General features: G+C 40.3%; 2 protein-coding genes across 3 annotated transcripts in view; one reads left to right on the forward strand and one right to left on the reverse strand.

Annotated features, from left to right (window-relative positions):
- Positions 1-495: 495 nt before the first annotated feature.
- Positions 496-3,452, forward strand: LOC129204614 (cytochrome c oxidase assembly factor 6 homolog). 2 transcript variants are annotated; one of them, XM_054820841.1, is made up of 2 exons: positions 496-1,349; positions 2,463-3,452. In XM_054820841.1, the coding sequence occupies exons 1-2, from the start codon at positions 1,108-1,110 to the stop codon at positions 2,464-2,466; spliced, it is 246 nt and encodes an 81-aa protein (XP_054676816.1). In that variant the 5' UTR covers positions 496-1,107; the 3' UTR covers positions 2,467-3,452. The 2 variants fall into 2 exon arrangements, with proteins under 2 accessions (XP_054676816.1, XP_054676817.1); XM_054820842.1 differs by having other exon boundaries at positions 893-1,251; positions 2,463-3,349.
- Positions 3,453-3,552: 100 nt separating this feature from the next.
- TARBP1 (TAR (HIV-1) RNA binding protein 1) overlaps positions 3,553-13,687 on the reverse strand; it is a 37,895-nt gene continuing 27,760 nt past the window's right edge. Inside the window, exons 22-30 of the mRNA XM_054820840.1 lie at positions 13,523-13,672; positions 12,087-12,173; positions 11,002-11,198; positions 9,262-9,343; positions 7,735-7,906; positions 7,300-7,491; positions 6,200-6,324; positions 5,156-5,292; positions 3,553-3,939 (exon numbers count right to left, since the gene is read on the reverse strand). Coding sequence (XP_054676815.1) covers positions 3,774-3,939; positions 5,156-5,292; positions 6,200-6,324; positions 7,300-7,491; positions 7,735-7,906; positions 9,262-9,343; positions 11,002-11,198; positions 12,087-12,173; positions 13,523-13,672 — 1,308 coding nt within the window. The 3' untranslated portion in view covers positions 3,553-3,773. The remainder of the gene's footprint in view (positions 3,940-5,155; positions 5,293-6,199; positions 6,325-7,299; positions 7,492-7,734; positions 7,907-9,261; positions 9,344-11,001; positions 11,199-12,086; positions 12,174-13,522; positions 13,673-13,687) is intronic.

Raw genomic sequence — 13,687 nt, forward strand, 5'->3', positions numbered from 1 at the left:
ACTCGCTCAAGGCAGGTGGACAGCTGCACCCGCGCCAGGAGCGGCACCGGCTATCGACAAGCTCCTGGTAACGCCGCCGGCCTGGGAGCTGCCAGGGGCTCAGCACCTCACAGAGTTAGGCTCTTCTCAGCTGCCAAAATGTCACCCTGCCCCAAAACAGAGCACCTTACCACAGAAACACACGCCACAGCTTTGAAACCGCAAAGCCGCTCTGCGTTTCCAGGTGGCCGATTTGGAAGACTATCAATTCCTTGGCTACAGGGACTGCCTGCCACGACCAAATGCCGCCAAGTCCCAAATAAAACCATGAAAGTTGGCTCCTGGCTGGCTACTTTTTACCAGCGCTGCTGACGTCCTGCCTGGCAGTGCTGCTGGGCTGAGCCCACCCGGCTGGCCCCCAGACTTCTGCCATTATTTTATCATCCTTACTACGGGTAAATTTTTCTTCCCCTGGGGTAAACCAGTTCTTCTTCCTTGCTTTTATTATCAGCTTGACTGAGCGCCAGGGCCCGTCACGAGAAACACTTCCAGAGTGGTTTTTAAGGTGCGCACGGCTGCGTACGAGCGAGCGAAACCAACTCGCTCTGGGGGTTTAAACACGCCTTTCGCAAAACCGCGGCTCTCCCTCCTCCGACTGAGCGCCCACAGAGGGGAAAAGCACCCCGGATGGGCCTGCGGGGGAACCGCTGCGGATGGGAGGATTTGGGGAGCCCTGGCTGGTCGGGCCCGGCCCCACGGCCCGGCCTGCGGGGTACCGGCGGCCCCGTCCCCATGGCGACCACGTCCCCGCGCGCGGGGCCGGGACAACCGGCCCGCCCGCCAATCTCACGCCGGACCGTCGGGGCTGCGCCTGCGCACTAGGAAAAGCGCAGCGCCGCTCCTCTCCGGCGCGGTACCGCTTCCGGGACCGTGACCTTCGCCGCGGGAGGCCGGGTGAGCGCGGTGCGGGGCCTTCCCTTCGGCACCCCTTCCCCCCGGTGCCTTGGGACCGCGGGCAGGGCGGCGTCGGGCCCCGCTGTGGAAGCGGCGAGGCGCGGCGGGGTTTCGCAGCCGGCCGCGGTTGAACAATCCCCCCCCCCCCCATTTCCGTTCAGGTCGGCGGCGAAGATGTCGGCGCCAACGATGGAGGAGAGGAAGGCGTGCTGGGGGGCCCGGGACGAGTTCTGGCAGTGCTTGGATAGGCACGCGGACGACGCCTCCAAGTGCGAGAAGCTGCGGCTGTCCTTCGAGTCGCGGTGCCCGCAGCAGTGGGTGAGCAGCCGCCGCCCCCTGCGCTCGGCCCCCCGCAGCTCCCGCCGCAGCAACCAGAGCGTTCCTGTCCCTGCGCGGTGGTGCCGGGGCGTCCCCGAGTAATTGGCGTTACCTTCTTAACCGCGGCAGCTCCCGCGTCTTGGATTGCAGAACGTCTGCAGTCTGGCACCTTCTCGCTGATAACCCTGCGCCCTTGTCGGACGTAACGTGGTTTGCGCGGTTTTAGTTAAAACTCGTGAGCAGAACACCGACCGGCCCGGGAACTGTGGAGGGTAGTATAAAGTATTTAGTATAAAGGGAAAAAGAAAATATGATCTCAAACTTTCAGGTAAATATGCAACTGTACAAGCTTATTTAATTAAAAAGAAGTTCTGAAAGCTACTCGGAAGCTTTTAGAAGTGCACAGAAATTGCAAAAGAAGAAAGGTTAATACGGAAGGGAGGCGACACGCAGGGAGTGCAGTTGCATGGCATCCTAAGACTGGCATCTGGTATCTTCTTGTGCATAAAGATACCCTTCTTCATGCAGCATAATTTCACAGTAAACCATCTGCCTACATGTAATTTACTCATTTGTGCTTTTTAGTTTCCTAAGATCAAGTTACAATTCCTAATTTTATAGGCATTGCCTTTCAGTAACAGTGGTGTCTGAGGGGCTGAACAGTTCCTGTTGGAGCTAGTAGAATGAAGTCAGTTAAACCCGGTACATTCACAGTTGCTGTACTGGATTATACTTTGAACGCTGCAGTTCTGTCATATGTCATCTCTAGTGATGGCGTTTTCATTTGCCAGTGCTTTGTACCATACACATCAGTGGCTTTAGGCAATGAATTCAGAGGTCACATAGTCTGTGATACCATAGAAAAGCTGCTGGACTTAACTTTGTATTACAAATAATCTTTGTTCATAGCAGTGAAAATAGCAAAGCAATAGACTACTCTTATTAGATGTCCGTGGAAGTAATGGGGTGGTTATGACAGGAAACTGAAGTTCACTTTCAGAATGGTAAAAAACCCCTACAACACAGAAAAAAAGCAACCTGCTCCACCCTTTAGTCTTCTGCAACAGAGCAAGAAACTCCTAACTAGTGTATTGAGTTAAAATCCTCCTTAACCTCCGTGATCAAAGATTGTTTATTCCTTAGTCTTGCTGTGATACACAAAGCCCTCCCCTGGGTTCTTCTGATGAACATCTTTACTTTTTTTTAAACAGGTGAAACATTTTGACAAAAGAAGAGACTTTTTAAAATACAAGAAAAAGCTTGAAACAGAAGGGTATCATCCTCCAGAGGCTGATGGAAAGTCTTAGGTACTCTGCTTTCAAAATAAATCTAGTGAGGATAACTATGGAAGCAAGAAGCACGAGCAAACGACAGGAGCTGCTTGAGCTCAAGAGCTGGTAATCCGATTGTCTCCCTGAAACGCAAGCTGCTGTTCTTGGTGCAAGGTCTCGTGTCTGCTGAAAAAAGATGGTCATGGACAGCTTTTTCTTAAGTCTAAGTCAAAGAAACATGGTGCAGGGCTGTTCACAAATCTCCTTTGAATATATAATTGGTCAAATTGTTTCACAGGAATAAATGATTATTTACTAGTGTAATGTACATATTCTAAAGAGAGCAATAAAATTGTTTTTCAATAAGTGAACCAGCTTTTCCTAAAAAAAAAAAAAAAAAATCCACTTTCCCCTGCTTGTCAAAAGGTGGTATAATGTAATTTGTATTTGAAAGTTAAACTGTATTTAAAATACAAAGTCAGACATCAGTTTCTAAAACAACAGGCAGTAGAACACCTAATGCATCCTGTGCATGATATGTAATTTAGATACTTTGAGTATGCTTATAAAAAAATGAGCAATAGGAATTTTTACATTAGTTGTAACAGTGTTCAAGCAGTATTGCTGTTAGAAGTATGGCAGTTATTTATCATGATTCTCACATTATGGCCTTTTGTATAATTCATTTTTGATGACCTTACTGATGCAACTCCATTTAAAGATACAGACTGTTTACAACAGGATTAGTAAACTTGACCATGAAAGGCATTTAAACAAGGGGCAGCATTTAATGTACCAATGTAAGTTAATTCACCTTGCAAAAATTATATAATCTAGTATATCTGGATGCTGGAGGCATTAAACATTTTGGCTACAGGAAGTTTAGACTGTGGCTGTAGGAAGGTACTTCAATTTCAAGCGTGGTCATCACAATCAAAGTAACTGCAGTAAAAATCCCATGTTTTGGGGTTGGCACTGTTCATGGTACTATGCTGATGTTCTAATAGTAGAAAAAAATACACACAGCACATGCAGTATAAATAGTTTTTATTTCCAATGCAACAGTTTTATTTAAGGAGGTAAAGTATTAATAAGGCATTTAAAAATCAGTCTGAACTACAAGAGAGCAAAACATGCAAAACTTAAGAATACTCATTCACCCTGAGTTTGTGTCTCGTCTATTCAGAATTTCATGTTGTAGCACCATAGGAAGTCACCCAGCTGTACTGTAAGGCACAAAACTCTTGGCAGTTATTTTTGTTGTTTTTGCTTGATCACTTGTTGCCTTGTGTACTCCCAAATCAGTAGAGCTCCACTTACGTGAACATTGAGTGATCGAATAATACCCTGCTGAGGAATTTCCACACAGACATCCAGGTGGTGAATCAGGTTTGCTGGGATTCCTTCATGTTCATTTCTAGTAAAGAAGAAACAGTAGCTGGTATCTGGGAAAAGACAGGTGTTCTAGAAAGCAGAAGATGCAGAAGTCACAACGGCATCAAAACACCATTTGATGAATGGTGCATCTGCCTTCAGCGTAACCAATGAGGACAAGAAATGATTTTATTTTTTTAAAAAACTAATACATTACAGATACAAAGAAAACATGGGAGACTTGAGTGATGTAGGAAAACTGCTAGAGCACTTCATCTTTAATTCACTGGTCCAGCAATACCTGAACACCCAACATAAGGACTCCCTCTCTGCCTTTATTGTCAAACTATCCACATATAGCGAAATAAACAGCTATCAATGAAACAACAGGACGGAAGCTCAACTGCTCACTGTACATTCAATGAGGTCTTGGTACGATAAAAGAACGTCAAGACTGATGGAAGCCTTAAACTGGAAATGTTCCCCCTCTTCAGAATGAGCACACCAGAAGATACCAAAGGTTATCAGCAATTAAAATGTATGGTTTTGATTGGAAAAGAACAAAGTGGTTATGAGAACTACATTCTCTAGACAAGCTACACATAAAAAGGTTTGAACAAACAGTTATTTCTGCCCACTTTGTCCTAAAAGGATAGACAGGCCCTTTCTCCCACTCTCAGTGGCCCTGTGATTCCAGTGGCTTTCTGCCTCTAGATTTCTTGAAGTGGCCTCCCCTTTGTCACACCTGAGGCTTGCCTGCTTATAGGAACAGATTATTGCTTTTCTCTGAAGTTGTACTGCAAAAGTTTGCTACTTCGTCCTGTGCCTCATCCTTAATTTTAAAGGATCTCCCAGCTATGCATGCTTGCACTCCGCTCCAGCCCTTCTCACCCACTTAAGCAGGGTAAACAGGCAGCCCCGTTTCTTGCTGAGCTCACCACAGCCTACACGTACAGGGCCCTGTATTGCTGAACTGGACAGACACCTCTATCACACCTGAAAAACTATAATCCATGCTGTTGCTACCTCCACCCATAAAAAAAAGGAATTACACCATAGGGATAGGTTTTACGTGTGAGGAGAAGGACCATTCGGGAGTAGACAGCAATACCTCCCACTCCAAGCTCTGCTGTTTCCATAATCACTTCCCATTCTAAATCCGCCTTTACCAGTGTCACTGGGTTTTCATATGACCAAACTCTGATGAGTAGAAGGGATGGACTGCAAGAGATATATTACAAAAATGTGTGTATTCTTACCCCAGCAATAATAGTGACTTCTCTGGGAAGCAATACTCTGTAAGATCAAAACTTTTAGCTGTCTGCTCCACACCAATAATAGTGTAGCCTTCCGTTTTTTTCTGCTGTAAATAATCAACAAGCTGAGATGGTTTCACCTGTCCGTCAAAAGTAGAGAGACATATACAAATATTTAAATACTGCTGTTTATAATCTTCTGAAGTTACTGTAAAAACCAATTTACTTTGACAGCTTTTCAGATGAATGACTTTTATGCCCAAAGACACTGTCCATCTACACAGCTTACCATTTTAAAAGCTCTTCAGCAATAGCACAAAAGGTTAAGTAACGCCACAAAAAACGTACTCCACGAATACAATGAACAAAGGCTTTTCTATGCTTCTGACAGCTACAAGCCTTACATCTGAATGTAACAGAATCATTCTTGCAGAGGGACAAGGTGCACTGTTGTTGTTTAACCCGGAATCCCTTCCTAAAGCAATACAACAGCCAGCATTGAAGCTGAGTTGCCTTACATGCCTGCATTACAACTTGTGATAGCTTGCAGTGAAGAATCTCTTAGTTGTCTTCATCCTACTCTCAAATACTAAACATATAGGTCGAAACTTTCATTTTTACAAGTTAGATAATAGGTCCTAAAAGCTTGGCACAAGTTAGCTTCAGGCAAACTCAAAGATTATTCCCATGAAATTACCAAAAGCAATGGACCAAGCAAGATAAATGTGAAGTGTTGTTCAACTTTTATATATAAACATTAAATTCCAATGCACCACTATAAAACACAGAGTAAGATATAATAATGACAGCTCACGTAATCAGTTTATCACAGCAATAAGAAATTAAAAGTAATTTTAAAATTCTTTTTTATGAGGTTGACCCAAAGTTTATTCCAAAATACTCAAGATTAAGTCTCAGAGTCAACAGCAGGAGCTTCTGTTAAATATTAAGTTCATTTTTGCAAGAGAAAAAAAGACGCTGAACTATGCATCTGATGAACTGAAGATGTACAGTACACTTTTTAGCTATTAAAATGTTTCCATTCACCTCAACAAGGGGGAGCCACTGCTCTGCAGAAACACTAAGATGCTGAAACTGCTCGTCCTGTATATAATGAAGACTGCCGACAACTAGTGCAGATGCCCCAAATATTTCACTTGTACGACATAAACCTACAAACAGAAGAATGAAAATGATTTTTGTGTAGAAAATAAACACCAAGCCAGAATATTTTAGCAAGTGAAAAAGGACAAAGAATCCAAAAGAGAAATGGTTAGTTTGGTCCTCTATTTTTGATCCGTTTCAGGTGCATCTTACATCTGTTCCAAGGCACACATTGTTCCATATAATTTACCAGAAAAAAGTTTCGTAACTTAACAGAAAGATAAAAATTAGAAAAGCACTATGTCTGACAACATGCTTCTACAATACTAATTACACAAAGTAATGAGTCAGTGTGAAAACCTCAGCAGGGATGGATGGACACACGCACACACACGCTTAAGCTCTAAATCCAGTACCTGTTAAACAAAAGGCTGGAGAGAATGACACATGAGAGCATGACAATGCAGACAGCACCAACCTGTGGGCGTATTTTTCATTAACAGTCTCACCACAGTTATTTAAACTGCTGACAACAGCAAGCACAATGCAATAACGTATCCGCAGGATTTATTATATCACAGCTTGTACAACATTGTGAAGGAGTACTTAATCGGGAATGGGCACTTTCCTGTCCAACAGTCATGAGAAACTAGTAGGTCTATAGCATTTGATTTGTTTAAAAAAAAATGCAAAGGCAAATTATTTCCTTTAGCTGCATACACAGTCGAGAAACTCAACTGTAACAAAGAATACAAAAACAGTAAGAAACTGAGCGTAATTTGCAGTGAAGTTCTATTTAATTAACGCATGCTACGTGTAAGTACTTTTTTTTTTTTTCTCCTCAAAATGTAACTATAGAAGACCTCTTCTGAAGCAGGTGTTATTTCTTTTGGTTACCAGTTTCTTTTCAGGGTAATGATGTATTTCTCTGAGCAGTACTTAAATAATTTTCTAATTATCAACATAAGATGAAATTAACTCCTATCATCCAAGTGGGCTCTAAGGTCTACAATAAAAGTTTAAAAATGTGCAATCAACCTTACCTCCTAAATTGGTAGGTTTATCAATAAGTGAAGCCACCACAATCAGTCTGCTGTTTGATTTACCGAGTTTAGCAGCACGATCCTGAAATACCATTTCCAGGTCTAAACTAGGAGTACTGTTTTTCCAGGGTATAATCTTTTTCTGAACGTCAGTCCATTCGGTCTGGCTATCTGTTTCAGCTGAATTTGAACCTGTAAGAACAAGAAGCAGTCATACAGATATGCAAGCAGTAGTGAAACTACTGCTTCAGTAAAGAAGATTATCTAAATGGTAATACTGTAGACACCATTAGTCATCTACTATTATCTTATGGTCTATACTCTGCTCACATAGATACAAGTCTACTTCAGCTGAAAAACACAGAGATCATACACAGATGTATACAGATACTACATACAGATAATTATATTTAATAGAGATTAGCTGTATTTTACCCATGTCTTGCTGAGACCAGTCACTCGGTTTCAGATCACGAAGTTCCATTCGAGAACGATACCACTGAAATGCTGGTGGCAAAGGAATGTCAGTCAATCTGTCAAATTTAGAGAGTGAGATCCATTCATCCTCAGCCAGTTCCGAAAGGCGGGGAAGAGTGTAAAATATTGTCTGCAATATAACACAGTATTATTAGCAGAGCACCACTAAAGCAAGCAAAACAGATAATAAATTAACCTTTAGTAACATTATCGCACATGTCTTATCTAGCATTCTATGATTTTAATACTTGTTTTTCTTGGCACTCGATATAACTTACTACTAATATATCTCTCAATGTTCATCACTTTACCCATAGTGCTATCCCAAACTTTCATACAACTAGTCTCTTTCTCTCTCTGATTAGACCTTTTTAATCAATGCAGATCCTTACTGTTCTGAATTCTAGAGTACCACAGAATTAATGCTATGCTGCTCAGCACAGAGATCTTGTGAAAATGTTTCATGCATAACACTAAAGAGTTTTCAGATGCTCTTATGAACTTGTAGTAAAGAATGCAGATTGATTTCATGTCAAAAGGAATATAGTCAAAAGCATTAGTCTAGTGGCAAAATCTAACTCAGCACTACCAATACAACCAATCACAATTTATCAAGGAGGAACAAACACACACCCCAAGGGAAAGGCTGAATAAGATGAAGAGATTAAAACCCAGACATTTTGTTTATCCCAACGCACCCTCAAGATGAAGGTGAAGATGCACCTTGAATACACTGAAATGCTTAACAAGTTGCGTTTTTTTTCTTCTTCAGGATTTTCACTTTTGAGTTTTGCTAAGTCATATCTAGCATATTTAAGGGTTCACAAAAATATTTCACAGAACATCAGTTGAAAGAAAAAAAGAAAAGAACTCCTTCTCTGACAGATGGCAATGTTTCTGCCAGAACACATGTACCCCTTTCACATTCATGTTTATCTTGTATTTTCAACACAGTGCGTCTTTCTCTTGTTTTTATCTGCACCCTTATTTTTGCCTTCCTTCCCTCAGTGTTTATTCAGCTGTTAGTTATTTAAGCTATGGCAAAAAGGATAGCTGAAAAAGATGCTCTAGAAGTTATATATCTCTATTTCATTCCCATCAAACAACAATTCAGTTAAGCAACCTCATTATTTCTAAGAACAGATGTCTCAAAAATCCTAATAAGCTACATGCAATTAAGTAGATGCTCTTCAGTTATTAGAAGTAACTTTTCCAGCCACAAATATGAAACCTGGTGAACTCCCACACAGATGGGCACATTCATCACACATACCTCTTCTTAATTGACCTGGGTTTTTAACGCAGTATTAGTATGAGAATTAAGCTACAGTCTTAGTCTAAAATCCCTCACAATTTAGGTGAAGTAATTTTTCAGCATTTTAAATAAGTAATAGTTGATCATTATTGATCCTACATTAGAACATACAAAGAAAGATAAAAATACAGTTGTAAAACTACAATGATCAGCAATAGTCTCAGACTTGCCTCTAGACTATAATCCTCAAGTGGATGAAATGTTGCAAAGAAGAAATGATCTTGGATTCGCTGCCAGTTCCTTCTAGCATTCCTGCAATTGCAGAAAGTAATGCAAGTTGTACAAAAAAGGCGACGTGAAGGATTTTTTTTTTTTAAATTGTCAAATTGGAATAAGGCAACGTGACTGTATTTACTATATACTGTGTAGGAAAGAAAATACTTTCTCAATTAAGTAAGTATCCATTTAAACCAAAACAAAACAGCATTTGGGAAGTAAGTTTTATCTATGTTTCAAGAAAGGCCCATATCTCCAAATTCTATTATCAAAAGAAGCAACTAGGCCTCTGAAGGAAACTGAATACCATGGTTCAGTGACAACTTTTAGCTGTCAAAAAAAAAAAAGAGCAGACTCCTCCCTCCACTGCTTTTTTTCTATCCCATGTCTTGACAGGCCAACATGGGCGATTTAACAGTGACACTGATCAGGGAAATGAATACTAATGTTCTCAAAAAAACCCCCAAAACAAACCAACCAAAAAAACCCAACTTGTCAGCAGCAGTCCCAGGTTTACGTTATGCTGGCTGACAACACTGTGTCCTGGTTTAGCTCCAGGCAGCCGCTTGCTCACACCTCCGTGGTGGGATGGGGGAGAGAATGGAAAAAAACCCCTCAGGGGTTGAGATAAAGACAGTTTAATAGGAAGGAAAAGAATAAAGAATAGGAAGAGAATAATATAGTAATAATAACAACAGCAAGTGATGCACAAATGCAATTGCTCACCACCTGCGGGGAAAAAACCCACCCCATGCCCAGTCTGTTTCTGAGCAGCGATCCCACTTCCCGGCAGCTTCCCCAGCTATGTCCAGAGCACGACGCTACATGGCAGGGAATGTCCCTTTGGCCAGCCCGGGCCAGCTGTGCTGGCTGTGCTCTCCCAGCTTCCTGTACTCACCTGGCAGGGTGTGAGAAGCTGAAAAGTCCTTGACTTAGTGTAAGCACTACAACTACCCAGCAACAACGAAAAACATCAGTGTGCTATCAACATTATTCTCATACTAAATTCAAAATACAGCACTATACCAGCTACTAGAAAGAAAATTAACTTTACTGCAGTGGGAACCAGGACACATTGTCAGAAATTCTAAATAATTTTAATTAACTCCTAAAAACAGGGCTAAAAAAAAAAAGGATGTAAACACACAAAGAGTACAAAATTTAACTAAATTGTTGTATTTCCAAATCAGTAAGCAGAAAAGCATTTCTGTAAAGCTCATTTAATCATCACCCAAAATTAATTTCCGTATCCATTTTTCTCCCACATAAGGTTTTTTTTTTTAAATATTAATACCAAAAACATTTTTGATTTTTATATTTGAGAATTTACTGGTATCCAGAAGTTCGGAAGAATGAATTTTATTGCTTCAAAACCCATTAGGTAAGAAAATTAAGCGCTCCTGACTTTTTTTTTTTCCCTCCACCCCTAAACCATAAGAACTGTTCAAACATGCCTTGAGTTTTTCCCTCTTGTGCTTTCAGACTGCAATGCTACACTGAACTATCACTTAATTTTCTATGCTGATTAGTTTTCAATTTCCAAGTTTTAGTTTCTTTTTAAAGAGTTAAAAAAGAAAAAAAACCAAAACATAAACCCCCACAGAAATTATCAAGTGCTATTTTAGAAAATTAGACTTGATGCAAATGGCTCAGAAGAAGAATGTTAAGCTGTAAGTCAGAAGGATGTTACTAACCCTGTGCCGTGCATGTTTTCCACTTGTTGAAGGCTAGATTCAATAACTGGGGTCAGAGCTTCAAATTCTTCCACATGCAATATTCTGCACATACCCCAAATTTTTTTAAGGGCAACTAATGCGTAAAGTCGAACGCTGAAATTATGGTTGAAACACCACTGTAGAACAACTATAAGTGCTTTCTTCAAAGCTGGCTTCTACAAAAACAAAGATAAAGATGTTTCTTTCATTTATGTTAAGTCTTAATGTACCATTCAGAAGTAAAAAAGTAAGAGTGGCCCAAGAAACAGTGGCTTCCTCTAAAAAGAGCCTTTCAGAAAGTCCAAAGCTTTAACAGTACACCTGTGTGCAAATACAGGCCTCAGAACATGGTCCTGACTTCCTCCCTTCCTTCTCAACAGGGCACAGACCTACAGCCCCCACTTGTGTTTTGAAAAGGTATTAATTTGCTTTAAAATTATTCTGCATACACAGAAATCTCTATTTACTTCTGATTTTGTAGCACTTTAGAGAGCTGGTCTTGCAAATGTATGCAAACACTAAAAAAATAACAGAAATGTCTGGACTGATCCAGATGTGAAGTAGTTGATCTAATGTAGCACCTGACTGTATTTCATTGCCTATTTTAAAGTTCAATAAAAAAATTGAGAATTCCAAATAAAGAATTCTAAATGTAATATGGACTAGCTACTGCCAAAGAACTCCATATTTGAGTGTTGTTATTCTATAGAAAGATCCTCTTCTTCCAGGTTACCTCTGGCCAGTTCCATGCAGATTAAACAAGAGTGGCAAGCAAACCAAACCCAGGTGCATCCACATGTTTAGTTAAAACTGGAGTAGCTATTCTAGAAAAAAAACACAGGTATTCAGGCCCTACGTATCCAGAACATCTGCCATTTAGCTAATTTTCATAAGTCCAATATGTTACAGGGGTGACAGGAAGATCAGTTTTCCATATCAAAGGATACCTTAGTAAGAAGTAGGTATTAAAAAGGTTTTGAAAATAGACTGCAAAAATGGTTTTTATTTCAGAAATCCATATACAGTGCAACCAAATAAAGAATGAACACTTTAGTCAAACTTACCTTCTCTGAGGTATTCTGAAGAATGATGTCAAAGTGCGATAACACTGATAAAAATGTGCAGATGCTTGTTTTAAGCTTTTCTTCATCCTAAAGCAAAAGAGAATGTAACAATATGCGTATATAAAACGTTTTTATACCCTGTAAGTTTTCACAGCATGTTCTACAGATGCAATAGTATCAACACTATTAAAAAAACCTATGTGTTTCCACAGCAAAATTTATTAAAATATAAGGTTCATATTAATAAGATTTCATTTTTCCTAACATCTTATTTGCTTTTTACTAACACATTAATCAGAACAAAGTATACAGCAGTGTAAAAGAGCTAGAATTCAACCCAAATTAACTGTATTCTCCCTCTCTCCCCCAAAAAAACCCTGAACCCAATAAAAACCTTGCGGATTTTTTTCAATGCTTGCACTTTTCTGTGTCATCACAGATGTGGATATCGGACGCAGAACAAATACATGTTCTGTACTGGAAGAAATGAGTTTCCACACTTCCGTTCACCACTTCTGTTTACAGATACAGTTCCTACTCATCCATTTTGCCACAGCATTGCACTGGATGCTCAAGTTTGGCTTAATTTTAATTCTTGTCCTACTGTTTGACTTTAAGAAAAAGTAGAGTAGCAACTAGGCTATTTGGTAAGCAAGATGACATCCACGTTTAACTGTTATGAGTGGTGACCTTCAGCAGAGGCACCACTGCGAGTAATGTCTTCCTGCACACCGGAGGAGATGCAAGTACATTCATTTTCTACTCAGTCCACAGGTACAATGCTAACAAATTCAAGAACATCACTAAAATTACTATTTCTACAGGTCAACTCTTACTTAAAGAGGAATCCAAGACATAAAAATTAAATGCTAGTAAGTCAGTTCTCAGTCAACCCTTTCGTGAGTTTTGGGTACCACAAATTCAAACCCCTGCCTCCACTTTTGGAACCACATTACAGAACTCCACAGTGAGGAAGTCCATATTAAAAGCTGCAGACTGAGTATGTGTTATGCCAGTCACGTTCTCACTGACAAACAAGATGCAGAAGACCAAAGCTGGGTGTGGAACCACAAGCAACTTTGCAGTATCTTCCCAAACTCAGAATCCAGGGCATCCATGTGTTCCTGACAGCTCTTCTATTGGCGACTGCAAAGATTCTGACTCACTATGCCAACTCTACTCTGCCCAGAGAAGTACGTTATAAAACGAAATCTCTCAGCTGGAAGAATTCACCCATCTTCAGCCACTTCTGTATCATAAATTTCTAAATGTCTCATACTATAGTTCAGACTCACTTCCAAGTTAATTGTATCTGCTCAACAACCTAGTGCTGCTCAACAAAAATTGGAATACACGGAAATTAAGGTATGGGAAAAACAAACTGTACCCTCTTTGTTCAAATTACTCTTCAAGCGAATGCCAAAGTTCTTACTTACATAGCAAAAGCAATCCCAGAATTTATTAAGGAATTGGGGGTATTTATGTAGACTCAAGATAACAATCCACTCTATGAAGTATTTCACAGATGCCTGATTGTTCCTAAATCCTGCCTGGAAAACTTTGTCAAGGGTTCCACACAAAAAATTCTGAGAAAACAGAAT

This window comes from Grus americana, chromosome 3 (genome assembly GCF_028858705.1).
Source record: "Grus americana isolate bGruAme1 chromosome 3, bGruAme1.mat, whole genome shotgun sequence".
Taxonomy (NCBI): Eukaryota; Metazoa; Chordata; class Aves; order Gruiformes; family Gruidae; genus Grus; species Grus americana.